A 26,981-nucleotide genomic window follows, 5' to 3' on the forward strand; every position below is an offset into this window, starting at 1 on the left:
AGTCCTTTGATTCAAGGTATTCGTTGCTCATTTGTTTTCGTTGCTTGGCTGTGTCTGTAAATTTGAGGGTGTTAGTTGTTTGAAAATATGTTCGTTATTTGGATGTGTACGTTTATTCATATGGCTGAGAGGTTATTTTGGTTCAGACTCAAGAAGTATCGGTTTTTGGATGGTGTTCGTCATCTTAAAGTGTTTTCATTGTGCTTAAATAAAATCCTTCTTGCTAGAAAGATTTCTGCGTTTTACATTTGCGTACGCCTGTTTAACTGTAAAACTTCAGAATTGGATATGGTAAAACTAAACTATTCGTAATAAGCACTTTCTAAGATGCTCGAAAAACCATAGAAATAACACAACTACATGTTCTTAACGGTGATACTTATATAATAAAATGTGAGATATTTATTAAAGGGTAAACGAAAATTGATTTGTGGTGAAATCTTTAAAATTCTTTGCATGCTTAATTTGATGGAAAATTTATTACTGCACATCTTGATGAAAACTTTTTTGCCTCTGTTCTCTGTCATTCTCCAGAAATTTTAGAAATTAGAACTTTTTGGAAATTGCGTAAAATTTGCCCCAACTTACTATAAATGATCCTTTCACTACACTTATTTGCTATTTTCACTGCACAAAACCCATTTTCGCTCCAGCAAGTCGTTATGACTGCACCTAAAATATAGATATGATTCTTTGCTTGCACGTAAGGGATTTGTCATTGAGCTGATTCTGTCAGGATCTCTATAAGATATGAACAATTGGACTATGACTAGAAACTGAAAGAGTCCTATACCCAACAACTATACCCAAAGCCCCGTTAATAGAAGTTATGTCATTAATCTGTAAGAGCTGTTGTGATTCAATCAATCTTGCTAGGTGTCTACAAACAAAGCCGAAGCCTTGCTAGTTGTGATTGAACAAAGTAATTTTGTAGATTCAGTAAACTTTCTTTTTTCTTATGCGCTGCATACTGAAACGAATTTTTGTCACTACTTACTGAATTGTAGACCAGTATAGAAGGCCCCCGAGAGGATTCAGAGGCCCTGAAGCAAAACGGTAATAAGAGGCCCCCTGCAAGCGGTGTGTGCAGAAAATTTTTGCAACCTAGCCCTTCAAATAAGCTCAAAATCCATTTCAAAATATATCCCAAGACATTTTCTTGCAATCTTTTGAAACATTAATACCACTTTTAGCAATACTTTTGCTACGTTTAATAAATTATATTCTTTAAATGGATTTCGTTCCTTTATAAGGCCCCCTATACTTCGAAGCCCCCTTGCCCCGCTCTCGGCAGCTTTGCCAGCACATATGGTTGTTTTGTCCAATCGATGCACCATATTTCCGAATAAAAAATTTCATAAATCCGGTATGCGCCGTTCGCAATCAAAGGCTCCCCCATAACTACTTAGGTCACTGAGTTCAGTTTCGTCATTATCATGCAATCAGGCATTGATATATTGCAAAGGCGCTTTAAGAGTTTTTTTATCTTGTAATGCCAGTGTAAAGCATTCATCTCCTAATGGACAAACGTCCTTTCTGATCTTCAGTTTTTAGCTTTTTTGTTAATAGCAACGAGATGCAATTCGGCCTAGACATTACAAATTTGGAGACAGTTGTTCCACCATTTTCTTGCTATTTTACAATATGTGGTACCAAAGATATCTCAGATGTATCTTGCTACTGTGGAATTCAACCTGTGCAATCTGATCTGAATATTATCTTGATTTTTAACAAATGGAAAACAGCGACCATAAGGGAGGACACACCCTGATTAAATACTGACACACTTATAGGTGCCATACTAAATAGCTGGACACAAATTAAAAACATTTTCTTTGTAAATAAACCAATATAATTTATCAAATCGTGATGTTACATCATGGTAAAAAATATAATTTTTTAAGTATACACGTCTCTATCAGTTTGAGAAAAATGTTTATTCATGAACAAGACACAAGTTTCTTCCACCATCGGCTGTTCTTCGCTTTATGAAGCCTCTGATTAAGTTGATGGATGACGTCATTCAGCTCTTTATTCTCATCACGCACGACACGTAGCTCTTCTTCCAGCACAGACTTTGAATTCTTTTCCTTCTCTCCTTCTTCGTTTGTCTTCTTCAGTTGTTGCATGAGCATCTGGTTTTCACTCTCAAGTTCATTGATTTTATCTCTCTGCTCTTCTTTCTTCGACTTCAATGAGGCAATGTCTGATTTCATTTCAAGACTATGATCCAGATGTTTCTGATACTCCACAATCATTGTCTTTAGCAATTTATTCTTCTCTACTTCAAGGGTATTATTCTGTAAAATGAAACAACAGTAATGTGTAAATAATAAATTACTTTGAAACAGTTTTTCTTCAGAATTTATTAGAATCTTTTTTATGCGTTTATTAGAAAAACAAAGGTGTTCATATCCAGTCAACAAGCTATAACTCAACTTACGTTTCCTTCCATGACCAATAGCTTCAACTCTAAGTCTTCAGCTTGTGTCTTCCAACAGCTCATTTCAGAAGTCATTTCCAGCAAATTTGAGGATGCTTCTTTGTAGTTATCGCCTGCCTCTTTAAGGCTTTGCCGGGTCGCCCTGAGCTGTTGTTTGGTGCTTTCGACCTCATTCTCTAGAAGAACTGTCGCTTGCTGCAGCTTTTCAGCTCTGTGTTCTTTCTCGGATAGCTGTAGCATGATTAGTTTCTCTTGTTGCTCCGTCTCTAAAAGCTAAGAATTAGTTTGAAAATTAACAACTGCTATATATTGTATTTGGACAAAATTAAGGCAATGACAGAGCGTTGCAGTTGGCACTTAATCTAAAATGTGTATCGATATCGATACTCCATACTTGTTCTTATGTAATCTGCTGAATTCTTTTAGAATTTGTACCAATGAAGGTGAACATACATTTGATTGCAAACAAAACAAGTCCTAGTGTTTTTTCCTGGAATGTCTTGCTTTGTCATCATATCACAAACGTTACTTGCTTTAACCAACACTAATATTGAGTATTCTTTACTCTAATCTAACCCGAGAAATCTTTTTTCCCTTGTTTGATATTTGTGTATATGAAAGAAACAATTTTCTATTGTGGGGCTTGGAACATTAAGGTATTGTCTGGAAATATTTACACCTATTTGTTTTTCCTAATTCAAAACAAACTGTGACAATCTTTTCTTAAGTGGTCTTACGTTGTTATTGAGTGTTATCAAGTGACTTACCTTCTTCGTTAGTGACAAACATCTATCACCAGATTCTTCAGCTCTTGTTTTCCACTCCGCCACTTCATTGGACAATTCCTTCAATTTTGCCAAATTGTTAGAAACATCTTCCTCAAGAATGATTACTTTTTCCTTGATTTCTTCGGCTTCCGTTTCAAGAGCAGCTTTTTCCTTTTCAATTGTGTCAACCTTTGCATTGCTTTCCAATAGTTTTTCATTGGCGGACAAAGCTTGCTGCTTCAATTCACAAATTTGTCCACTTTGTGCTGCTTCCCTTCCTCTGGCGATGCTCAGCTGTAAAAAAGAAACCAAATAAATTTTTTCTATCAGCTGATTGTATAACTTGCAAACTCAGAATACAGCCTTCTTTATTCTATCATCAAGCATCAAAGACATGAGAAGTTCTAACAACTTGACATCAAGTTCTTCTTACCTCATTTTGTAGTTTCTGCACCATAATTTCATGATCCTCTTTCTGCTCTTGAACTAGCTCCTCCAAAGATTCAATAATCGCTTGACTACTCAGCGATTCTGCCATCTTTTCTTCTCTTAATTTTCGATTTTCTTCTTTCAATGATTTCACTGCTTCATTAAGGACAAGTTCACGCTCAAGATAGTCCTCAATTTTCAGCCTGAGCACTTCTTTTTCCTCATCACATTTGTTCTTAACAAGCTATTGAAAAAAGTGAAAACTTTTATATTGATAAACTATAGCATCGAATTAATAATCGCGCTAAAGCTACTCTTTCTTGAATTTGAAAATATAGAATAGAATGTGGATTATCCTTGAAAATAAGATGTAAATCATGAATCCAATCCGTAATTGACTTCAAAATTAATTTATTTTTCAAATTTTTCTATTCATGTTTTATTGAGCTATCATAAATAGAATGTCGCTTCTACTTTGCTCAATTTTTTCTAAAGTTGAACTCACCTTAAGGATGTTCACAACACTCTCTCTTTTCAATGGAGTTTTGCTTCCATCTTCTTCAATGGATATTCCAAAGTATTCTTGAATCAGTATTGTAAGGATCTGGTTCTCGACCAATTTTTGTTTCGTAAGTGTGGATCTCTCACGCTCCATCATGAGATCTTTCTTCAGCAGAAATATCTAAGAATGAAATCAAATCAATACTTTAACTATCTCACCAAAATAATATTTATCGATTCATAACTTTGATAAGATAGTTCTTTTCTATGAATGAAACTTCTCCAAAACTTTATAGTTTGCTTCAATTATCATGCCACTCGTTGTTAAAGTTCAATTTTTACATATTCTTTAATGGATATGATTATTTTGATGGTTTACTCTTTAATCATTATATAAACAATTGTTATTTATACTTAGAGAGTCATATGTGGATAATTTTTGATAAATACACGGGTTTTCTCTCTTTCTTTACTTTATTCTTTGCATCTTTTATTTGTGGCAGATTAAATTTACTAACCTTGAATGGATAGTCCTTGTCTGCTTCTTCTTTGATCTTTTCAAGCAGTGCATGGTTGATGCAGCGAAGGTTTTCCTTGTCTTTCTCAACCGTGTTCAGCTTTTCGCCTAACGCCTGCATATCCAGTCTTATTTTGGACAGCTCGCCTTTCACCTCAACGTACCCATTTTTCGGTCTCCTTCGACTTGTATTCGACATTGCTGATTCTTATGTAAACAGCAATAGAAAATCTCGTAGTATCACTCTGTAAACTCAGAACGGCACAAGTGTGAAGTTGTATTGGGGTTTTTCGCTTTTATTGAAATTTGATTTATTGTGACGTCACTTGATTGGTTTCCAATCAAATTTGACGTTGCAATAGAGTTTTGAAGGCCTAAGCTCTTACTTCTAGGCAGGTAGAATTTTTCCGTCGCCAATACAGTATATCTTTGCTATTTTTACAAAAATGATGTATTTGTTTGAAAATATTTACATTATGCTTTTGCTACTTTTATATAAATTTATCTAGTATTATTGATGCAGAAATTATCATTTTAGCATATTGAAATATATAGCACCTAACTTAACGATAAAAACCTGATGAAAAAACTATGGTCCTATAAAACGTAATATTTGCTCTTCTTCCAGAGAGTTGTGTTGTGTTCCAGAGAGTCTAGCTCTTCTGGCGTGCTTAGGTCGTTTTTTTAAAACGACAAAGTGTCGGTAGCTCACGAATGTCCGCAGGTGTATCATTCCATAATTTGGGAGCTTCGTAGTATTCCTAGAGATCTGGAAGTCTTAACAGAGCCTCGTATTTAAGATCGAATGAGAAATCTCGTTTGGTTTTTGCAGAGTCATGAAATCATTACGGCCCCACGGCCACTGACCGGAGGAAGGTTGTAGAAACAAAAATAAATTGAGGAAGGTGACAAAAACTTTTGGAAACTTGAGGAAGTTGAAGAAATCGGATTGTCTTTTGGTTTTCAAAATACGGTCTGACAAAAATAGAAACAATCAAATGATATTTATAAACCCCCTGTTTTTTCAATATGAATGTGTTTGCATACCTGTTTTGCACTTTAAAATTAAGGCATTAAATTTTTATAGTTAATGAAGTAAAATTTTATTGTTAATTGATAAAATCATGTAGCTTTATGTGTCTCAGGAAACAAGCAACAATTTTTTGAAACATTTTGGAAAAGCAGAGTTGCAAGTAGAGGAAATCAAGGCTAGTTGAATACCCCCAATCTCCTGACCACGCCCTTTTTAAAACCCCATCAAAAATGAGGAGGGTTTTAAAGTAAGATTTTCTTGGCCAGAGGAAGGTTGACAACTTCTCTGGACTCTAAGTTTTTGTCCGAGAGCCTTTAAGAGCATGGTCTGTTCATAATCTTAAACGTCTTGACATTCCGATCCTAATTGAAAATATTTTATACCTTCAACCAGCAAGTCGACCTTCAATTTTTCATTCTCGCGTTTGCTATTACCAAATTGGCCCGGTCTTGGAGCAACTAGTTTTCTGAGAGGCCACCCCAGATAGCATCAGAATAGTGCAGTTTGGCAACTAACGAATAATGTACATTGCACATTCTTGTTAGAGCTTCAAGACCACTTTTAAATTTGTTTTTGTGTGCTCATTTTGATTTAATGTTAACTGCTCATCCAAATTAAGTTTTTTCATCAACCTTCTCTCCAAAAGGTGTCCGTTGTCCGAAGAAATCCTCTGTTATGAGATGTCCGTTGCTTATTGTTGTCTGTCCTTTTGGGTATGTGTATTGTCTTGAGATGTCCGTTCTTTGAAGATGTCCGTTGTTTGGAAGGTGTCCGTTCCTTTTTATCCCTTTTAGCATCTTCACAAAGTCGCTAGTACTGTTTAAGTCGCTAGTACGTTTTAGCATCTTCATTAATCTTCATTACTGTATTGCCGACAAATTTTAATGATCACATACTGTCACCTGATCCCCAACCATGCTTAGATTTGCCATGTAAAAGAATAGCAAAATAAACTATAGATTAGACTCTTGGTTTGGGCTGAAATTTTACTTGTAATCGGCCACTTATATGCCTACGGATAGTGTTCCCTCTTCGTCTCCGGATGGTTTTTGAGTTTCGAAACAGAGTGTCTGGAAATAGTTTCCGTATTCATTTCATTTTATCATATTTATACACAGAAACCATACCAGCTACTAAGTTAAAAAAGAAAAAGTGAAGATTAATTTATATATAATGCTGGTCTTTCTAGGGATCGTGCTTCGGGAAAGGATGCTAATTTTGCAGGGATTCCTTTAATTTTTTGAGCGTGGTAATCCGTATAGATATCGCCAGTTATATATCACTTAGAACTATATCTTTAGTAAAAATGTGCCTATTTGTCTCTTTTCCATAAGTAAGAAACCCCACTCATAGCTGCATCTTCGTCCTCTACATTTTTTAAATAACACAAGTGAAGCATTTTAAGAAGTTTATGGTGCTTTTAAAGTGACTTGATTCTTTGCTAATGTAGTTTTTATCTGACATTATGCTTCCTCTATCCATTTGCAGCATTGATAAATCTTCCCCGGATAAGGAGGGGGGAGCAATTTTCGAAATTTAGACAAAGATGTGTTTGACTTGGACTCAATTTGTGCTTGATTTCAAGTATTAAGGGTTTTTCGAAAACTCGTACTACCCGTCCACCCTTTAATATAGGTCCTGCTATGCCCCTGCATAAAATGTTCTGATTGGCATAAGAAAAGATTGTCCGAAATCTTTCCTCTATCTGCGGAAAACATTAGGCGTCTGGAAGTCTTCAAAATCATCTAAAAATACATACTTGTTACGTATGAACAAATATCGCAAGATGTATTTTTTAAATTTGTGGCACATCCCCCTTACAGATACCAGCCCTTTGATAACAACATTTTACTATCACTAGATGCCTCAGTAATCTCCCTAATGTCTTTTTCCTATACCCCTTTTTAGGAGTAACTACGATAAACACTTTTTTCTACATGAAGTGTTGTAATCGTTGAAAACCGTTAGTATTCTGCTGATGTGACCAAACTCCCCCTCCGGCCTTTGAACTAATATTTAAAGTCATAACATTGTGTTTAAGGTTTAGGGTGATAACCAATAAGCAGTCTGGTTGACAAACAAAACTCAGTTACAGATCAAATAATCCAAATACTACGTCAACTAACGGATTTAACAAATTTGGTTTACGAAGCAATGAGTCAACTTGAATGGGATAAAAATATTTACCGAGCTTATTTGTATGTAGGCTCTATGGAGGAAGGAACAAAACCCAAAAGAGTAAAATATGCAGTGACGAACTTGAAAGGAAATATGTCTTGTTTTGTATTAGATTAAGGGAAACCTGTGCCAAATTTTAGGCATATTTTTATGCAATTCTCGTTAGATCAAGAATTTCAATATGGATTATGATTTCTTTAATCTAAAGGTCTCTAATTAGAAAGTATAAGGGCAACAAGTTGAACAATTGATAGCATCGTGCAAAACTGTTATGAAGATGGACGGTTTATGAATAGTGTTTATCATTTAATTGTCAATAACATGAAATGTTAGCAATCTTTGGAAAGCTGGTTGGATTTCGTCCCTTTTTGCTGACGACGATGTTGTTCCCCTCTGTTTATTTAGTGATCAAGCTTGATTGCTTTCCAGGACTTTGCAGGATTTCTTGCCTGGTTTCTGAAATTTTTTTTCATATCAGTGTTGGTTACGTTAGTGAAAGAAGATATGTCATGAGCGAAAGACTAAAGGCTGAACAACGTTTGCAGTTGAAGCGTTGAAGATTATTTCCATTTCTGATCGGGTCATTCTCTTTTAAAAATCTCAACCGAGAGAATCTTGTTATGTAAGAAAAACTTAGTTTAACTGAGAATTTGATACGCAAGTTCAAAAGCTGGTTGCCTATGAATTCTTGTGTTGATGTTTGATATGTATCTTACTACGAAGATTGGCTATAACAAAAATTAACGTACAGAAATATGTGAATGAAACCATATCCAGTTATCTAGATTAAGCTGCTGTTTTTATGAAGAAATCCATTGGATGTGCAAAACACATAAACCCCCAATCAATACCCAGATCCAGAAATCACGCCAAAGACTGACCCAGATTGGTCTCATAACTTCTGCAGAGATGGTACTCCCCCTCCACTGCACAGTCTATCCTGTTTGTGAAACATTTGTCCTTGTTCCAATTGAATTATGTGCCCAAATAATTTTCTCAGTGTTTTATGAAAAGTCCTTTAAATTAAGGTCTAGATTGCGGTAAATTCAGCCCACTCATTCAACTACTGACACGGCAATGAAAGAGTGCCTTAGGGGTTAATCCTAAGCAGAGAAAATCTAGTCATTCCAGACAAGCACAGACAAATCGATCTTTGAAATGTAGCCTTCTTCCTATAGAAACCTTTTATAGGAACAAAGGTGTTGTTTAAGCAACCTTATTGTCCTTCAAAGTGTGATTAGACGAAAACGAGGCCGAGAAAAACAGGATAAAGGCAAAGAAAAAAACGGATTACGAATGATTATTTGATAGTGATATTAATGTATTCGATAAATGTTAAGGCATGTAGGATGGATTTACATCATTGCGATCGTTTTTCAGCAAATGAGGAGTTTTCTTTTGTGGATGGTGCAATTTGCACTCCTACTCGGTCTTTGACAACAATAAAACTTGGGGCCAAGATTTGAACTTGTCCAGGGGGAAGGTGTGGGGAAAATGCTGGCCTAACTCACTCTTTGACACACCAATTATTATGCTCAAGATGTTCGTGTTATATTAGAAAGCTTGAAAGGCCACAATCTCGAACACAATCTTAATGATCTGCCCACGTTGCAGAATCCGTTTCCAAACTATATTAACTAAAAAGATTTTCAAACGATGGCTGAAGCTTAACCATAATTTCCTCTCATAAAACGCGTGCAACTCTCTAACTCTCTCTCCCTAACTAACCACGTGCTCTCGCGTCACCGGTAACAGAACAAAACGCTATTTTCTACAGAAGGAACACATAGTAATAAAAGATTAGCTATCAAAAGTCGAAAGTGGGACTGAAATTGAAGAGTGGGGATACCATTGTTCTCTTATCCCCTTGGCTCTCTTCTTCTATGGTCCCCCGGCCTTTTGACTCCCAGGTGTAACGGTTTTCTGGTCCCATGCCTTCTTGGCCCCATGGATTCATAGGCCTTTGGGGCCCTGACTCTATGGCTGCTTAGCCCAAGGCTCATTGATCTCTTGGGTGCCTAGCTCCATGACTCCCAGTCTACAGTGCTCTCTAGCCCCTTGGCTCTCTCGCTGTCATTTCTTCGATACCCAAGTTTACCCTATGGGACTTCTTTTGGTTTATTAACACATGTTTGGTAATCAAATTGACAAAATCTCTTCATCTGCTACTTCAATTATGTAAGTGTTATCTTGTTCCATAAAGGCACATTTGATAGGTTCCCATGTACACAAGATCATATCAGAAAATCCTTCGAAAGTTAACTGCTCGCAACGTGTTGTGGTCGATTTTATTTCGAAAGATTTCGTTTGTTTTCGACACAGATCAACTTATTAATAGCCTGATAATGGCTAGAGCCCAGATTCTGTGATAGTTGCCATGTGTCTGCTTCAATTAACGTAGTTGCTGTCAAACTTACTGAGGAAAGTGACTTTTGAATTAATGCAGTGCGATCATTAAGATAAGAATAACCAGTTTCCAAATAAACAATACTATAGAATGAGAAGCATAGTTATCGAAAGTTTTCAGTCTAAAATGTGATAATTATGATGGGAAAAAAGTTTGTTCAAATCGATATGCATTTTTTTGATAAGAAAATTGATTGTAGAACCAGAAAGATGTGCCAATTCTTCCATTATCACCATCAAAACCTTTCGAAACAAAAAAAACTATTAACCCCATAAGTAGCAAACCAAAAGAGGATTTTGAATTCGTGTTTTTTAATTTACCAGATGGAATACATTTAAAATGAAAGAATGAATTTAGATAGAACAGTTATAAAAGATGAATATGCACACGATAGGAGCATATTAACGCCTAACATATCTTGCTCTTTTACCAATTGTCTCATTCATGTAAATTTTTAAAAAAGATCTTAATGCTTAATCGCGATAAATTGTAACACTGCATGCCCTTTTAAAATTACCCCTTATAGGAGACAATGAATTGACTGCCTTAATTAATATAATCGGAACGTTAGCTAAAGCATATGTTTGGAGTTTAAGTTAAGAAGGACAATGTCTCAATTCTTTTCTCAAACTAGAATAAAGTATATTTTTAGGGGGGGAGGGGGGGGGGGAGGTTAGAAGACCATTTGAAAATCAATGTGAATGGGTAAAAGGCTTTTACTACGGAATTGGGCTTATTTTATGCTAGTACATGTAACACCCTGCTAATTTAAAGGTAAACTAATAATGCTTGATTTTTTTACTGAATATGATATTTTTCCTGGTAAAGATATTGTTATTTCTGGCAATCGTCTAAAGGGCCTACTCTGACGTTCTTTAAAAACCTAGATGGGCCTAGATTTTTGGTGTTATTTTGTTGGCCTTATTCGTCTCGTCAAGTAATTGCACTGACATCGTGCAAAAATGAATTGGAATTTTATTAGAACATAATGATGTGATTTTGGGCTTTGGTTTGTTTAATAACATACGTTAAAGGCAAGGTTTTCTTGTTGGCAAGTATGCTTTATAGATTTACGGAGAAGGAAGTACTTTTGTCCTGATTTCTATCAATGTATGTCTTCTTCCGTATTTTCTTTTCTGTATAAGAAGGTACGAGTTAAAATATGCTTGGCATAGCCATCATTATGAAATAATTTGGATATAAACGATTGTAAATGCACGATTTATCTTAATAGCAAATAGTTGATTGAAGTGCAGATGGTATTACTAACAAAAACTTTGCCCTGTTCTATAATTATTTCAATGCTTTGGGGGAAAGTTTGAAAGCTTATTTTTAAGGTGAAGATTTTCGTTTGCAAATTTTGATAACTTTTAAATGTGGGGCTTCTGCATGATTTTGTGAATGTAACTGATAGTTTTGCTGTCTCTCGTTTTTGTCGAAAGTTTCAGGCCGCAGAAAGACCTCAAAACAAAATACTGACCTCCACTGAACTCGTTTTGATGGGTTTGTCTCTTGTAAATTGTATTTGACATGTTTTGCAAACTGGTGATTTTTTTTATCTGCTTCTGACAAGTTGATTACATTTCTTTGTTTCTTCTGTAATGCTTTTTATATATCTTGCTTTCTTTTCTGTAATTAAAAGCCCTTACGTATAAAACTTAAGCCCTTAACATATAAAAGTTAACTGAACAGTTCTGAACTGTATTGAATTTTGCGTCTAATTAACTTCAAATGACAGTTAACTCGTAATGAACTTTTTCACTTTTAGTTTGCCAATAGTGTGAACACTAATAAGCACGGAAGTCATTGACTGCAAGCGTTACAGGCGCACTGATTTTCGAAATACCAATCTTTTATAAGAACTTTGAATTGACTTGCATTTTTGGATGATTTCATTTCATTTGGAAGGGAATTCCAAATCTTCGGACCCAAAAAGCTAATAGATTTTAAACCACAACTTGTAGTTTTAACCTTTGAAACAGATAGAGTATCCATTTTTCGAAGATTAAAGCTATTGGGTTTTGGGAGAAAGTAGTCTTTCATATAGGCTGGATTCAAGTTGTGCAGAGTTTTGTAAACTTCTAGTGCTAGCAGCCGAATGGAGTGAATATAAATTGTAGTAGATTTAGCCTTGACTAGAAGTTTAGAATACGATGAAGTGTAGTCTGAGAGGGCTAATCGTAGGACCCTCTCGTTTACGTTCGTGAGCTTCTTTTGGCTTGCATTACTGCAGAATAACCTGAAGAAAGGACAGTTTTTGAAGTGACAAAGAATAGATGAATTAACAATCACCACTCTTTCTTTGCTACCCATGAATTGAGCTAGTCTTTTGATTGCGTTCAGCTAAATGACAGCTTTTTTGGAGACTTTACATTATGAGTGTCAAATTTTAGTTGTTCATCAATTTGAATTCCAAGTAGAGTTACGTCGCTATTTTCATTTATTTTGAAGCCATCATTTATAGAAAATTTTGTAATGTGATTAGTGATTGAGATTTAAATGGATTGGCTGTCATATGATTTGAATTAAACCAGTCAGTTCATTTGTTGGTGTTCCGCTGTACTCATCTATGGAGTTCATTAGCATTAACAGCAAAAATCGAGATCGTATTATCATCCGCAAAGTTACATAGGAAGCCTTCCTGGGTGAAGAGAAATATGTCATTTATAAAGAAGTTGAAGATCAATGGTCCAAGTATTGAGCCCTGAGGCACTCCTTGATTAAGTGGCCTCCATGAACTAAAATATCCACTGACTTTCACCATTTGTTTCTGTCAGTGGGATAACTCTGTAAAAGTTTGAGTGAATTTATACCGACTCCATAAGCAGCCAGTTTTGCAATTAGTAGATTTATGGGGAGGCTATCAAAGGCTTTGGATAAATCCATAAGTACAGCTGCAGTGTGTTTCTTAGCTTCTAGGCTAGTTTTCCACTCCTCTGTTAATCTTATTAAAGAATGCTAGGATGAAAAATGTTTTCTTTAGGAACATAAATAGTCAGAGAAGTTCATGATGATCTGACATCATTGATAGTAGTGCTGGCTTTTTGAATGCCAAGAGGGTTTTTAAGTCAAGGGTCATGACCTGTTTTTTTAGGTACAAGATAGTCTTTCATGAAAACAGGTATAAGGTTTTTAAGTGTTTTATCAACTTCAAGAGCTAAAATTTTAACTGATTGGATATGTAGGGTGGTTTCTTTTGAGTTAGCAAGTAATTTTCTGTACGAATTCTTTGTATAAACGGTCCGAATAGGCTAGTCATAATGCCCTTACAACCTATGTACTAAATGTGATTGAGTTTGGACTTTTTATGATGATAAAATAGATGATATTATAAGAATATAACTAATCTACGTGTCAGTGTCAGAATATCTATTTAAATGAATCAACATATATTACGTAATAAATGTGTTGACATGCCAAAGCGTTTACTGCTCTGTCTATTATGCATTGGGGACTCTATAACAGTAAATTTCCCATTGTATATCATCAAGCAGGTTCATCAAGACACACACATAAAACAATAATAATGATGAAACGGTAGAAAAAGTGATGAAAAATGTAGAAAAAGGAACAAGTATTATGTTTCTAGCTGTGATGATTTGTGCTTTTTTACTTTTAGGTGATGTGAGCTTGTCTATTCTTGTCTCTGGACATCATCTGACCTAACAAATGCTGGATTGATATTACGTGGAGAATTCGATCAAGAGAGTTTCATAGATTCTATACTTTAATAACACTGCCAAGAAAAACGAAGAGAACTGATATTCTAGGTAAGATAATCTTGGTTGCAAATAGAATTTTGCTTGGTCCATTCTTGATTGGTTGATAGCATTACTGTTGCACATAATTTTACCGTGTTTTAGCAAATAAACTATATTGATGATTTTGTAAATACAGCTTAAGTTCTGTAGAAACTGCTGATTCCAAAGTTCAGGGAAGATTTCAGAAAAACTCTTTTCCTTATTTTGGAAATTTAAAAGTTGCCGTGTATATATTATTTAAGTTAACAGTTGAAATGTCATATAGATATCAACTTTTTTAGTTGATGGTTATCTTAGATCTGGGAAAAATCACCATAACTGTATGTGTAGAGGTAGATTCTCTATTGAAAGCAAGAGCATACAATTTCACCGCTAGAATGAGCATCAGACTGGCGGTTGGTCTGCAGAATGTCTTGGAACCGAAAGTTAATGCTTTAGTAGTAAGTCTGGAAGTTTCTGTTTTCTAGTTGCCTGCCATGAATTTGATCGGAAATCTTCATAGGACCACATCTTGTACTAAAATAGTGTTTGATGCTTGCAGATTTTGGTTGTTACCAAGAACACATGCTAGCTTTTTAAATCAAATTATTTGAGAAAAAGCTTGAGCTTTGTGGTGTTTCATTTTCCAGTTCATTATTCCTCGTTAAAATTTCTGATACATTGGTAGGCCTGAAGCATACTATTGTACTTTGTTACTTACCCATGTTCATGTCGAGCATCCTTTACGAGATACTTGATACCATTTTGCGCGTGTCATCGATAACCAATTTCAAGTTTCAGGCCTTGGAGAGTCTGTACTCTTTTCTAAGACAGACATAGAAGGTTCTGGTCTTCTTCGCTTTCCTTCTGGTAACTGTTTTTGCGTATCCTATATATCTTACAATATCTTCTCTGTGCCAGCCACAAGCATGGTCGGCACAAGGCACATAATTACCCTTTAAATGAATTTGTAGACTGCAAGTGCTACCTTTTTTGCCTATGTCTACATTCAACGATGTTTGTTGATGCTGACACTGCCATATAGCCATTTGAAATCTACATTGATTCAATAAACAAGAACAAAAAGCAAACTTTTCATCTTGTTGCCATTTGCGTCCCACCTAATCTTATCTTAATATTCCTAAAGTTTTTTGCAGTGAGAACCGTTTTTGATTCATAACCCAGGGGCGAAGCCAAAAAAATTTTTTGGAGGGGTAAAGAAGTGCTTTATGCCGACAAAAGGTGTGGTCAAAAGATAAATACTCTTATATACTGACAAAAAAGTTAATACTTTACAATTGTTGAAAAAGGTTCCAAGTTGAGTACAAAAATAGCTTCTTTTGCCCGGCAAAAAATCTTTAATGTGCCGACGGAAAAATTGTTGGGGGGGGGGGGTACCGCATCCCCCCACCCTTAGGCGACGCCCCTGACATAACCAAACCAAGACCAACATATTTTTCTAACCGGTTATATAAAATTATGGTAATCTAACTATTCACAAATGATTAGATCTTCTGATCGAATAACAACTGTCTTTACAGAACACAGAAACAAATAAAAGGATATAAAAGATAATAAAATACTGATGCTTCTCGCCAATGGAGGCTCCATATATTTTGAAAATGAGGTTGTAGATTGCGCCTTCGCAACGATGGTTGTAAAGTGCCGCTCAGTACTATAAGAAATTACTGGAAATATAAAATTTCAAACTTTTGAGGCTAAGTCAAGACCGGTGAAATTATACTAAAGGACAGGGAAGCTTTCTAAATTTTTGACAGATTTAAACACCAAATATCGTTTGATCCGCTCAATTCGATAGATAAAGTGCATTTCTATCCGCCATCATTCGGAAAATCTAATTTGTTCTCGAAAAAGTACATAGTATTATTTTACGCATGACAACAAATTCCAAGACTTAACAGTCGTTTCAAAATTTTGGCGACATACCTTTAGGTTTAAATATCATATCACTTTCTAATCAGCACTTTATGGAGTCATAGAGAAATGGCTTGGTTTCATGAATTCTTTGTTATCGTCGCCATCTTTACAACAGCCATCCGCTACGCGATTAGTCTTCCTTATTAAGATAGAAATCGATTTGTAACTTTATTAAACCTAAACGTAAGAATGACTAACTCTGTTTTGCGTTCTCAGAAAAAAATATTTTCATACAGTTATTGACAAATGGCTACTTTTTTTTAATAATTTTCGAATTTGAAATTACGATCGAAACAACAATTCTTTTGTGTGAAGATAAGATTGCCTTTGACTGGAGGATTGAAAATTGCTACTTCAATATTTCTAGACAAGTACTCGTTTATTGAATAAAATACTCGTTGATTGGTAACAAGTATTGCTGTATACACGGAGGCAGAGTGGTTTCAGCTAATTTCACTTTGAGTGCCTTTTTTATTTTTCATTAGTATGTTTTCCCAGCAAATCTCATTTTCTTTTCTTTAGGAAAGATCTGTAATAATCAAAATTCCTCTGGTAATAATCATTGCAAGTAGTTTGGTACAGATTGCTTGGTAGTCTTGTAATGTATACTAAGGCATTTCGGCTTCCTGCGACTTTAGGGTTATGCGTAAACAAACGATGTTGAACTAAAGGAGAAAGTTGATCAAGCTAAAGCTGTGTATCTGAAGCTTAGTTTGCTGCGAACGACAAAAGGAGGAATTTTCGAGGAAATAAGGACTTCAAACTGCTTCGAAGTTCATTAGCTGATATTTATCATAAGCATTACTGCATGAAAATAGAGATTTGAAATAAGATATCGCTTTTTTCCTTCAGTCAAAGACGCCGTCCCTGAGTACCCTGTTTTAGTGGATGCAATGCGAGCAACCGCCTGAACAAACAACTGCTTGTCGGTTTGTTTCTGAATAAAAACAAGGAAATCGCCATATTTGCTCTTCATATCCCTTCGTTGTCTGTCAGCCGTTTGTTTTTGTGACGCCCCTGCGGAGTATTGTTGAATTTCTACTACTTCAGCTTAGGCGGAAATTTTAGGCCGCGTTAACAGAATGTTAATTTTCAGTCATAACAGATTTTAATCTTCTAGTTGGTTCTTGGCCAATTTGCTTTTCTATTGACTGCTTGAGTTTCTTTTCATTTAACTAGAGAGCTATTGAAACCATTTTGTTAAGTAAACAATTGTTGCCTGAAGGTTTTCCCGAGCTTTGCAAGTCATTTTAGCAACAGTTCAATGTATGAAATAAAGCTACACCAGCAAAGCAACAGTTCAAACCCGAGATCTAGAAACACCAGTACTGCCTATTCCCCATTTGATTTAATGCTTGTTTTCAAATTTTTTATGGCCTGCTCTTGACAATATCTATCTATTTTTCAACCTTTATCTATTTTCCTTAACTTGCCTCTGCCAAATTCTAGCAAATCTTACTTATGTACACTAAGTGGTATTTTAAACCATTCTTTCAGATTTTGTAAGAAAAGTGTAAAAGTTTCGAAAAAAGAAGTCAACGTAAATTCTGCAATAGAATTTCATGGCGTCATAGCTTTACTACTCTTTAACATCCAGAGGCAGATCTACTTAATCTTGTGAAACATGGTCCACTGATGCTTGCTTAAATGCAATGCATCATGCTTAGACAATAACAAGACTACAATGCCTGGTAAAAGTACTTGGAACACTCAGCAATTTGCATTGCATTTTTATCTTTCATTCCTTTTCTGAAGAAAAATGACTAATTCTGTCCCATTCCCCCTAGAACAATGTTGATAATTTGGAGAAATATCATAAAAGAAACGCAACTTAAGTCCTAACTCATTTCATAGTAAAACAACATTGTTCCATCGGGATTGTTTTGACCTTGCAAACTGACGTCCGTGTTCCAAGACTTTTGGCAAGCATTGTAGGTATCAACGATTAATTCAACCAGCCTCAACCATTTGCGAATCCAGAATAATAACTGATAATAGAACTATAGAAGATTTGCTAAGAGGTATTTATAATAGAAATAGCAAGGCATTTATAATGAAATCAATGGCAACATTTTTTCTTCCATCATGAAGTTTTAATTCTGATATAAATCTTTGTTGAAAAATTGGAGTGTATCTACATGATATTGTCAGCAGGTTTTCGTATCCATTTTGGTATTGGTGTAGGTGGTTTTGTTGCTGTTGAGGGTTGAGACTGGAAGCTTTTTAGCCTAATGTTTCTTGTTGCGGAGAGAAATGAGCGAGAAATCTGCGCCAGTGACAGTTTAGGAATATGCGCAGTAGTTTTCGTGCTAGAGGGGCCTGATCTTCGGCTGCAAATGTCCCGAATGACTCACTCTACGGATGAACTTTCTTTGTCTCCCTGGCCACATCTGTGTTGTATTGAAGTCTATAACCTACACAATTTTAAAGATGTTTGTTTGATAATAGTTATGCCTTAGCGGAAAATCCATGCTTAATTTTGTTTTAGTTTTGTTCTCAGGCCTATTGTCAATTTTTGATTTGTAAAAATTGACAGAGAGGTTTTTGTTTACATTGTGTCTTTGTGTTTGGAACCAGACTGCCAGATTGGTGAATACAGAAAATGTTTTTTTGCCTAATGCTCCTCAAAAAAGATCGCTTTAAGTATGAGGGTATATGGCAGCCTTTACCCCTTTACTTACCTCCGCTAAAGGCCCTTTTTGCAACCCTTCATCATACATGGTTCCTACAACATCGTTAGTGAGACGAACAGATTGACCAGATTTGCTACCCCGGTCCAAGCATGCAAAGAGCATGCGCATTGAGGCCAATCATCACTGGGCATGCTCTTAAAATGTAAGATATGGGTGTAGCTTACTCGTTATAAACAAACAGAGCAGTTCAGTGGGATTTTTTGTCGTATGAATTCGAAAAATAGGTACTGCACGGCACTCTGTACCATTGTCACACATTTTGTCACACATTTTGAAGCCTAGGGCATCTGCACACATTTGGTACTCGCTCTGCTTTTTAGGGGTTCTTAAACATTGCTCCAAAATGCATTGCGCAGGTGTCCAATGTTGAACCTATCAGATGGCTCACCAAGATGCAGGATGGCTCATCTACTTTGTCGGAAAATGGGACCAGGACGACCCCTCTTCATTTGGAACATTTGCTAACAACGGCCCTATGAAAATCCTCTAAAAACGTCTTCAAGCTTACAGAATTTGCTTTATTTTCAGCAATTTTATCATCTGCTTAAAGTCTGTTGTTGACCTATCATATAATTATATCAATCTCGGACGGATTACCCTACTTCGATTATTGTTTATGTGTGAATAGCCCAGGTTAGAAGATGACTCTTATCTGTCCATGTCCAACAAACAGCGTTGGTTTGACCTTTTTATGACGTAACCTCTAATGTTACAATTGTATCATTACCCTTGTTTTTTTCCACAGCAAGTCTTTATAAGCCCTCTGTGCACGACATGTAATAAGAGCCACACGTGCATCTGAGCTCTCCAAAACATTGCGAAATTTCGCGTATCGTATATCTGTCTAGGATTCTATAATTATTACTCGGAAAAATGTTTTCCCTTTGCAATAGATGACAATGTGTTTTTAGCATCACTACCTGAAGTCTTGGAACACACTCGTCAGCAGGGGCGATTCTAACCTTGAAACTCCGGGGGGGGGGGGGGGGGGAATCACAGAAAATCCTGGGATAGTAGTGTACAGAATCCATATATTGATAAATTAACAAATTTCCTCTAGGTGATTTGCATCTACTTGTCTCAAAATCTGTAGTGAAGATTATATGCGGGAGTTTAGAAAAAAAGGCCCAAGCAATTGTACTTTTCCAATTAACGTTCCGTAAATATTCTTGATCGGGTGTCGTACAATATCAGGTAACAATAATTTAATTGTATCAATAATAAGATTGTACGTAGAAAAAAAGAGCGAATTATGGTGACAATGTTTTGAGCTATTACAGTGGTATAATTTTCTTAGGTTTCAGTTTCTCCTACGTCTGACCAAACCTTTAGAGACATAATTGTAAGTAATTATAAAGATGTCAAGTACTGAATTCTAGTAAAAAATCTCAAATAAGGACTAGTATCTAATTATATCTACCGATGATAACTTTAAGTATTTTTTATACTTGTGCTTTCAGCCGTTGGTTAGAGACAGCAAGTCTTGACTGTTCGAAACTCGATATGTTGATCTCTGGAAATGAGTGATCTACCGAGGTGTGTCGTTTATATGTTTCGTTCGCATTGGGTGTACAATAACTGCTGAGGTAGCTAACTTTTAGAAGGGCATGGTCCAAGCCAGTAACCGGGCGTTGGGTGATAACCTGGTGTCATTTTACCTTCAGTTAACCTGCCCTGACGTTTTCACGTTTGGGAGGGTGGACCGAAGTCGAGCTTGTAAATCTTGAACAGAGAAGCTTTCCCGATAGCAGACTGCAACGTGTTCTCACTGTTTTAATAACCTCTCCTTCCTTCTGTGCAGAAATTTGCATGTTTGGAACGGGGACCCTACAATATAGAACAGAACAATAGAAAATGGAAGTAGTTAGCTTATTTTCTATAGAAGGGACGCAACTGTCATTTTGTGTTCCTGCCTTCCAATGTAGTATTTTGTCCAAATATTGTTCTTTTTGGATTTGGGGAAGATATCAACATTATTTTAGCTAGTGCAAGAACAGCAACATATAAAAAAAAGACTTTTAGATTTATGGGCCAAAAGTTATGGAAAAGGCCACATAAAGAAATCATAGAGTTCCAAATGCTACATATTTCTAAACGAAACATCAAATCTTTAGATAACTTCGAGTGCAGCTGTAAATTATGCACACGTTTTAAAATTGTACATTTAGGCTTTTGTTAATAGTCAGCTTTAGTTAGCTTAAAACATAGCTAGATTTTCTTGTCAACTTAATGCTAATTATTTCATTATTAACAAAGAAACAAAGACTACGAAAAACTTAAGCAGTAATGGTTTTAACTTCACTCCCCTAGATACCAGAATCCTATGTGGAGGAGCATTTACCGCTCCTATCTTCTAATTTCATCGCTCGAAATTTTTGCTCTCCACCGTGCAAGGTTTTCTTAGTCAGCAAAATATCGGCGCTCACTTTATCAGAAAACAGTAGCATTGATGCTAAGTCGAGACTAATTTATGTTTTGGTAACCTGTCTGCTGAGAAACAAAAAGGGTTTTTGAAAAGCTGACACTATAACATGATTACTATTTACACATTGTATCTCCTAATTTGTCGAGGCTCATTTAAAAATGGATGTTTTATTCGATGTTAACTAACCAGATCCGAAATTAAGGCTGATCATTTCCTCAATGTTTCCACATACTTGATTCTTACTTGCCGGAGCAGCTTCTTGTTCGGAAAGCGAGTAACCGGATTAGGCCCTAATCTGGTCCTAGGAAACGCAATCATCGGGGCCCTCAAAGAAACGATTAAATCAAGCGATAAATGTAAAATGGCAACTGAACATTTATTTAAGAAACATCAATTTGCAGTGTCCAATTATGTAAATGTTTAAAACGTTCGGTGTAAGTACATTTTGATTAGTTTCGATGGACGAAAAAGATACTAGCGCAAAAGGGGTTTTAAGGGTGAAACATTACACTGTTCGCTAGAGAGTCGTTGTTTGGAAATCCCGTAATAAACGATGTTGACAAACAACCAACTTTGGCCGTCGAGATCTACTGCGCCAAAGGGGGTATCCAGGTCCAATTAGCGGACGAAATTTGTGAGCCATCCTTTTTTTGGCGATTGAAAATCTTTTTAAAGGGGTTGTCACACCTCTAGGGTCGCATTATATCGACAGCTTCGCGACCAATATCGCTCAGTGTTTCAGGGGCGTAACTAGGGTTTTTAGAAGTGTGTCTTTGCTTGTGAAGAAGAGCTGAATTGTTACAAAAAATTTTTCGTGTTTTTTACTCGCAAGATAATTGTGTGAAAAATGATTGGTAAAATATCAGGCGCGATTGGTCCACTTCAACACGCCCCACCTTTTCCGATTATGAGTGTTTTGAAAGATTTGCATTAAAAAGAAGAGCTATGGATAGCCGGCAAACCTAGAGTACTTCAATAACCGGCAAACCTAGAGTACAGCCCCCTTTCGCCTTTAGGCGGTTCACGACCCATTTTACTTCCAGTAGTTCTCTCTTTGTAAACCTGATTTTTAAAAGACCAATGTTCACAAGTTAGGATAGAGAGGGTTCTTTGAAGAGGGATTTTGAATTCCCCAAGGATAGTATAATATGAACGAGCTACCGACGCAATCCAAAATACAAGCAGAGTCCAGAAAAGTTGTTAACCTTCCTCCAGACTCAAATATCCCAGAAGGCAAACCTTCCTCACAAAACAATATAAAGTGGGCGTGGCTTGGGTGTGTCATAGGAGCTTCTATTGTTTTTTGTAGACCTGCCTCCGGTCAGTGGTCGTGCGATCTTAATGTTTTCCTGTCTCTGAACACAAGATACATATTCCAATCACAATGTCGTGGCCCACAATATATCTAGAAGATGGGCTTTGATGATGATTCCACCGAATTGAGATATCTATTCTGTGATGATAGCCTCGAGTTTCCCACGGCCTCCTAAGCCTAAACTTTGGTCATATTTGCAGGGAACATGATCCGTAGAGGTTTTTTCCAACAAACATGCAAAAAAACCCAGACATGTTTTTCTTCATTCTTTTGAAATGTGTCTGGACCTTTTCTGGTATACTGTAGTCTTCACTAACGCAGTGTCAGGAAAAAATTACCGCCCTACGGCCACTGGCCGAGATCTGTAGAAAGAAAAGGAAATTGAGGAAGGTGACCAAAAATTTGGAACTGGTAGCGAGACTAGTCGAGTACCACCAACATCCTGATCAGGCCAAATTTAATTCAATTAGAAATGAAGAAAGTTTTATAGTGAGATTTCTTGGCCGGTGTTGGAAACTTTTCTGGACTCTGTTTCAACTGTGTAGTATTTTGTCATTTTTACAGTGGCCATAAATGCCAGAAAAGACAGAGTAGTGACGCCGTAGCTCATTCTAAACTATCGTAATTGAAATAGTAGTTATGTCGCTAAAAGAGCTTTTATGTTTCTGAAATTGAAGCAGCTCTTATAATTGAATTAAGAAAATCAAGCAGCAATACGAACACTAGATATATTGATTAACATAACATGATTAACATGAAGTTCATTTTTCCTTTGCTTATTTTTAAGCTTCATTTGCAATGCTTTTCTCTCAACGGTTGATACTTTTTCATTTGGTCATAGAACGTGCTTAAATAAACAGTCTTAGGCATTTCATGATAGACCGTTGTAATTGTCATTTTCATTAGACATCTTCTGCTCAAATTTTAGCCTTTTAGAATGTGTAAAAACCATTGCATCGCTTGATTATGTTGAGTTATCAATGCAATTGTTGATTTATCATACCAATTAAAAAGGAGTTATCACCACGCGGGTAAGCAAAAAAATTAATACCCCAAAGAAATACAAAAATGATCAACTGCAAAGTGGCTACAAATAAACGCCGGCGCCCGTTTCACGTTGGTTCTCATACAATGATAGGTGAAAAATGCTGATGAAGAGAAACCACAGCCGTTAGAACTATATAATCTGCTTCTGTCCCGCATCATTGTCCATGGTCTCTTGTGCTCAACACACACTACTTTTTTATAGTTCCCCTAAAAACATTTAATTTTTTATGTAGGGGTAGGTCATATTGCAGAAGGACTGAAGTTTTCAGGGATATAGAAGGGTTTGGTTTAAAGAATATTTTGAGGGTGACGCCCTTTTAGTACACTGTTATAAGGAAATAAAGTACAGCTTGGCAATAATTGGGGGTTGGGGGCTCCATGCCTCTCTCGCCCCCAACGGCCCTGAAAGGCTGGGCAAGTATTATCTCTGGCAGAAAACTGCAGTAGATGTTTTTTAATGTTTTACATTAAGATTAGGTCCTTCTTGCTAGACGTTGATTCAAACTCTCGTGATTTGAAGATAGTTAACTCAACATGTCTACCTGATACCCAGACGTTATCGTCTGGTAGTTGCAAATATTCTAATAAATCGTGTTTGTTTTCCTCTTTCCTGGAATGGGACCATGTCATGTCAGGGCAACAGCATGCCTGTCTAAAACAATATTAGCCAGAAAGATTGTCTAGCACAATTTTCCTTCTACACCACCAGACCGCAATTGTGGATTCTTCTATTCAAAACTCGTGTCTCTAGTTATGCTGTGCTTCACTGTGTTTGACCTTGGTGCCTTCCTTAATGAGACATTTTCATCTATTCATAGAGGGGGTTGGAGTTTTCCATGTATATTTGCAAATTTTGGTTTCCCAGGAACCAGTGATCGAGCAACCCAGTTTATGCTCCAGCAATCCAGACATGTCTTTCGCAGTAATTTCTCAATCCTTTTATGTAAAGTCCCACTTTTTATCAACTTTGCTCTGAAGATGTACTATTTCTTTAGTTGGGGTGCAGGTATCATTCTGATAAATGTTCCTTGCAGTGTCTGAAGCCCATTCCATCTCCCTCTTTACGGGTTTCATCATTCCATCTCCCTTTTTAAGTAATTAGCTATATAAACTTCACCTTATGCACACATGTTTTCATATCCCTCTCTCGCATCGCATACTTCGTTTTCCCACAGAAATATGCCTCACCCGTCATGTAATAAAATTTACTTTAAAATTAGCTGATTCAAATGACAGTTATCCCAATTTCCTTTCATTAACTCTTCCTCTTCTAAATCTAGCTATTCGATGATTTTTTAAACTGCCTCCTGGCTGACTTAAGTCCCATTAAGTATATTAATGTTAGAACTGATATGTAGAAGAATAGGAGCCGTTTCATTCACTAGGTTGCAGAAATAAACAGGTTCTTTTATGCGTGTTTTTATCGTAGTCGTCTTTATTCCCATGTGGCTGTCATGCTCAAGCATTCCCATGTGGCTGTTCGCGTGAGCGTCTGCTGTGCCACGAAGCAGCAGACGCAACGATAGCCTTACCTGAAAATCTGTCATTAAAACTTCTAACACCAACGTCATCAAACTCTGACCCAGACTACAAGGCACATCATTACAGCTTTCAACCACTCATGTCTTTCTGCATTTAAAGGTGCTTAATTCAATGCTTATACATTTGAGTCAGAGAAAGGATGTTGAATACCAGAATATCGTTTTTCAAGCCTTTGGAATCACGTTTCTGGATTGCACGAGCATTATTTTGTGGAATTCATGATTCCTTCTGTTAAGTGGAAAAACTTCTCAAATCAAGATATGTTGATGATTTTGTTCAACGAATTAAAGTTTTCCGCGTCACAAGCTTGGGTCATGGTCTATTAAAAATAAGTAGACAATCGCTTGCTACTATCTAACTCCTGTCTACCACTCCCTGTTTTTCACGTCTCCAATTTTAAAAATTCCCAATGCTTTTAGATTCTATAAAATTGCCAACGCAACTCAACTTAAAGATCATAACACAAATACCTATAGGGAAAGATCAAACCAGGGGCGTTGGGGCCTTGGTTGCAAAATTGATAACCGCCCCTTTTAGAATAATGCCCCCTTTTTTATGAAATGACCAGTTGGAACTTTTGAAAAAGTGCCTCTTTTCTGAGACACAGTGTCCTTTTTCATGTGGTTCTCAAACTTTGAAGGCCTGTTCCTAACTATAATAATCAATGAAGGGAAAGCTGTTCGAATCATCAAGTGTTGGCCTTCCCTGAAATATTGCAATTGGAGTTTTGAATATTTCGAATTGGTTCTGTAATTAAATTATTTGATTTCTATTAGAATTATTTTTTTTGTTATCTGTTGGGTGCAAACCGCTTTCAGTAACTTTTTTCTATTTGTATCCTAGCAATAACAAAGAAAACATACACATGCTACCCCTGTGCCCATTGCTGTTTTTGTGCGTTTTAGGTGCACTGTGGGTTTTCGGCTTGTTTACGCCAGCTTCTGCCTCCGTATACCGACCACATCTTCCGCAACGCAAGCCGTAGCCTGTCATCACAATGCCTCGGAAATCTCTTAGTCAGCCCACCCAAAATAAAGTATTCGGCACCTTTTACTTTCGCCAGTTTTTTTTCGTAAGCGTCCGGCGTTTATGAGGTGACTTAATACTTTAAATCTCAATCATGTATGTTATTTGGGAAGAAAATGCGTGGAATTCTGGGCACTTTTTCTGAAACTCTCCATTCATTGGTTCCTTGTTCTTACCAGTATGACTCAACCCATCCTACTGCCTGATCGATAAATTTTGTGTTAGTGTGGTGCTTTCTCATGGTACTTCAGTTGGGGAACCTTTGTGCTGGTATAGAAAAGATATAAAAGTGATTGCCTCTCGCATCCCACTTGAAAAGAATATAAAAAAATGTTCTGTTCTCTTAAAGTTTTAAAGGCTCTTGCGCACCGGCATGCTTAGCGGCAGCTGTCTTGAGAATTTTACTGTGTTTTTAATTTTCATGCTGTGTGATGTTAGGCCGGTTTTTGAATAATAGTCGCAAAGCATGCCGGTTGCGCAAGAGCCCTAAAGGGAACTTCCCTCTGGAGGTTTTAGACTTTTCAGGATCTATTATGATATTTATAAACTTTGTGTTCCAAAGAAACGGCGAAGAGACAGTCAGCAATGGCAAATGAAGGCAAGTAACAACTGTCAAAAAAGTTGCACGACGTGTCAAAAAAATAATCATCAATTTCGAACACCATAGATCTTAACATAAACAAGGCAGAAGTTGTACCTTCGATATCAACCAGTTTCTCTCTCTTTTCATTTCTATTCTTTCTCGGTGATTCTGCGAGTATTGTGTAGCTTTACCTATACATATTGGATCGATAGCATTTAAAAATTAGCTTCCCAAAATGAGTCAAAAGTCTATATTGAGCTTTTAACAGTTCCGTGCTTTCAGGACCTTTCGAATACAAACTTGGAGGATGTTATACTGTTCTAGAATTCGTTTTCTTTTAACATAGTCATTCTGCGGGGGTATTTTTGCATGTAAAATGGCGTGGCATTGTTTGAAT

The 26,981-nt window shown here is 36.4% G+C and overlaps 2 protein-coding genes across 2 annotated transcripts in view; one reads left to right on the plus strand and one right to left on the minus strand.

Moving 5' to 3' along the window:
- Positions 1–19,613, plus strand: part of LOC135683009 (protein AMN1 homolog) — a 41,874-nt gene extending 22,261 nt beyond the window's left edge. Inside the window, exon 7 of the mRNA XM_089113549.1 lies at positions 13,895–19,613. The gene's annotated coding sequence lies outside the window, so the exon portion shown is untranslated. The remainder of the gene's footprint in view (positions 1–13,894) is intronic.
- LOC135682963 (uncharacterized) lies at positions 3,067–8,198 on the minus strand. The gene is made up of 4 exons (XM_089113400.1): positions 4,659–8,198; positions 4,145–4,321; positions 3,644–3,883; positions 3,067–3,504 (listed from the first exon to the last, which is right to left on the minus strand). The coding sequence occupies exons 1-4, from the start codon at positions 4,854–4,856 to the stop codon at positions 3,136–3,138; spliced, it is 984 nt and encodes a 327-aa protein (XP_088969526.1). The 5' UTR covers positions 4,857–8,198; the 3' UTR covers positions 3,067–3,135.
- Positions 19,614–26,981: the final 7,368 nt, after the last annotated feature.

This window comes from Rhopilema esculentum, chromosome 17 (assembly GCF_057945365.1).
Source record: "Rhopilema esculentum isolate cy_ngs chromosome 17, ASM5794536v1, whole genome shotgun sequence".
Lineage (NCBI taxonomy): Eukaryota > Metazoa > Cnidaria > Scyphozoa > Rhizostomeae > Rhizostomatidae > Rhopilema > Rhopilema esculentum.

Coding starts and splice junctions, on each gene's coding strand:
- LOC135682963 (XM_089113400.1), bottom strand. CDS start 4,856: ATGTCGAATACAAGTCGAAGGAGACCGAAAAATGGGTACGTTGAGGTG. Junction 4,322..4,658: donor ACAAGGACTATCCATTCAAG/GTTAGTAAATTT, acceptor TTTCATTCTTAG/ATATTTCTGCTGAAGAAAGA. Junction 3,884..4,144: donor GTGTTGTGAACATCCTTAAG/GTGAGTTCAACT, acceptor TTTTTTCAATAG/CTTGTTAAGAACAAATGTGA.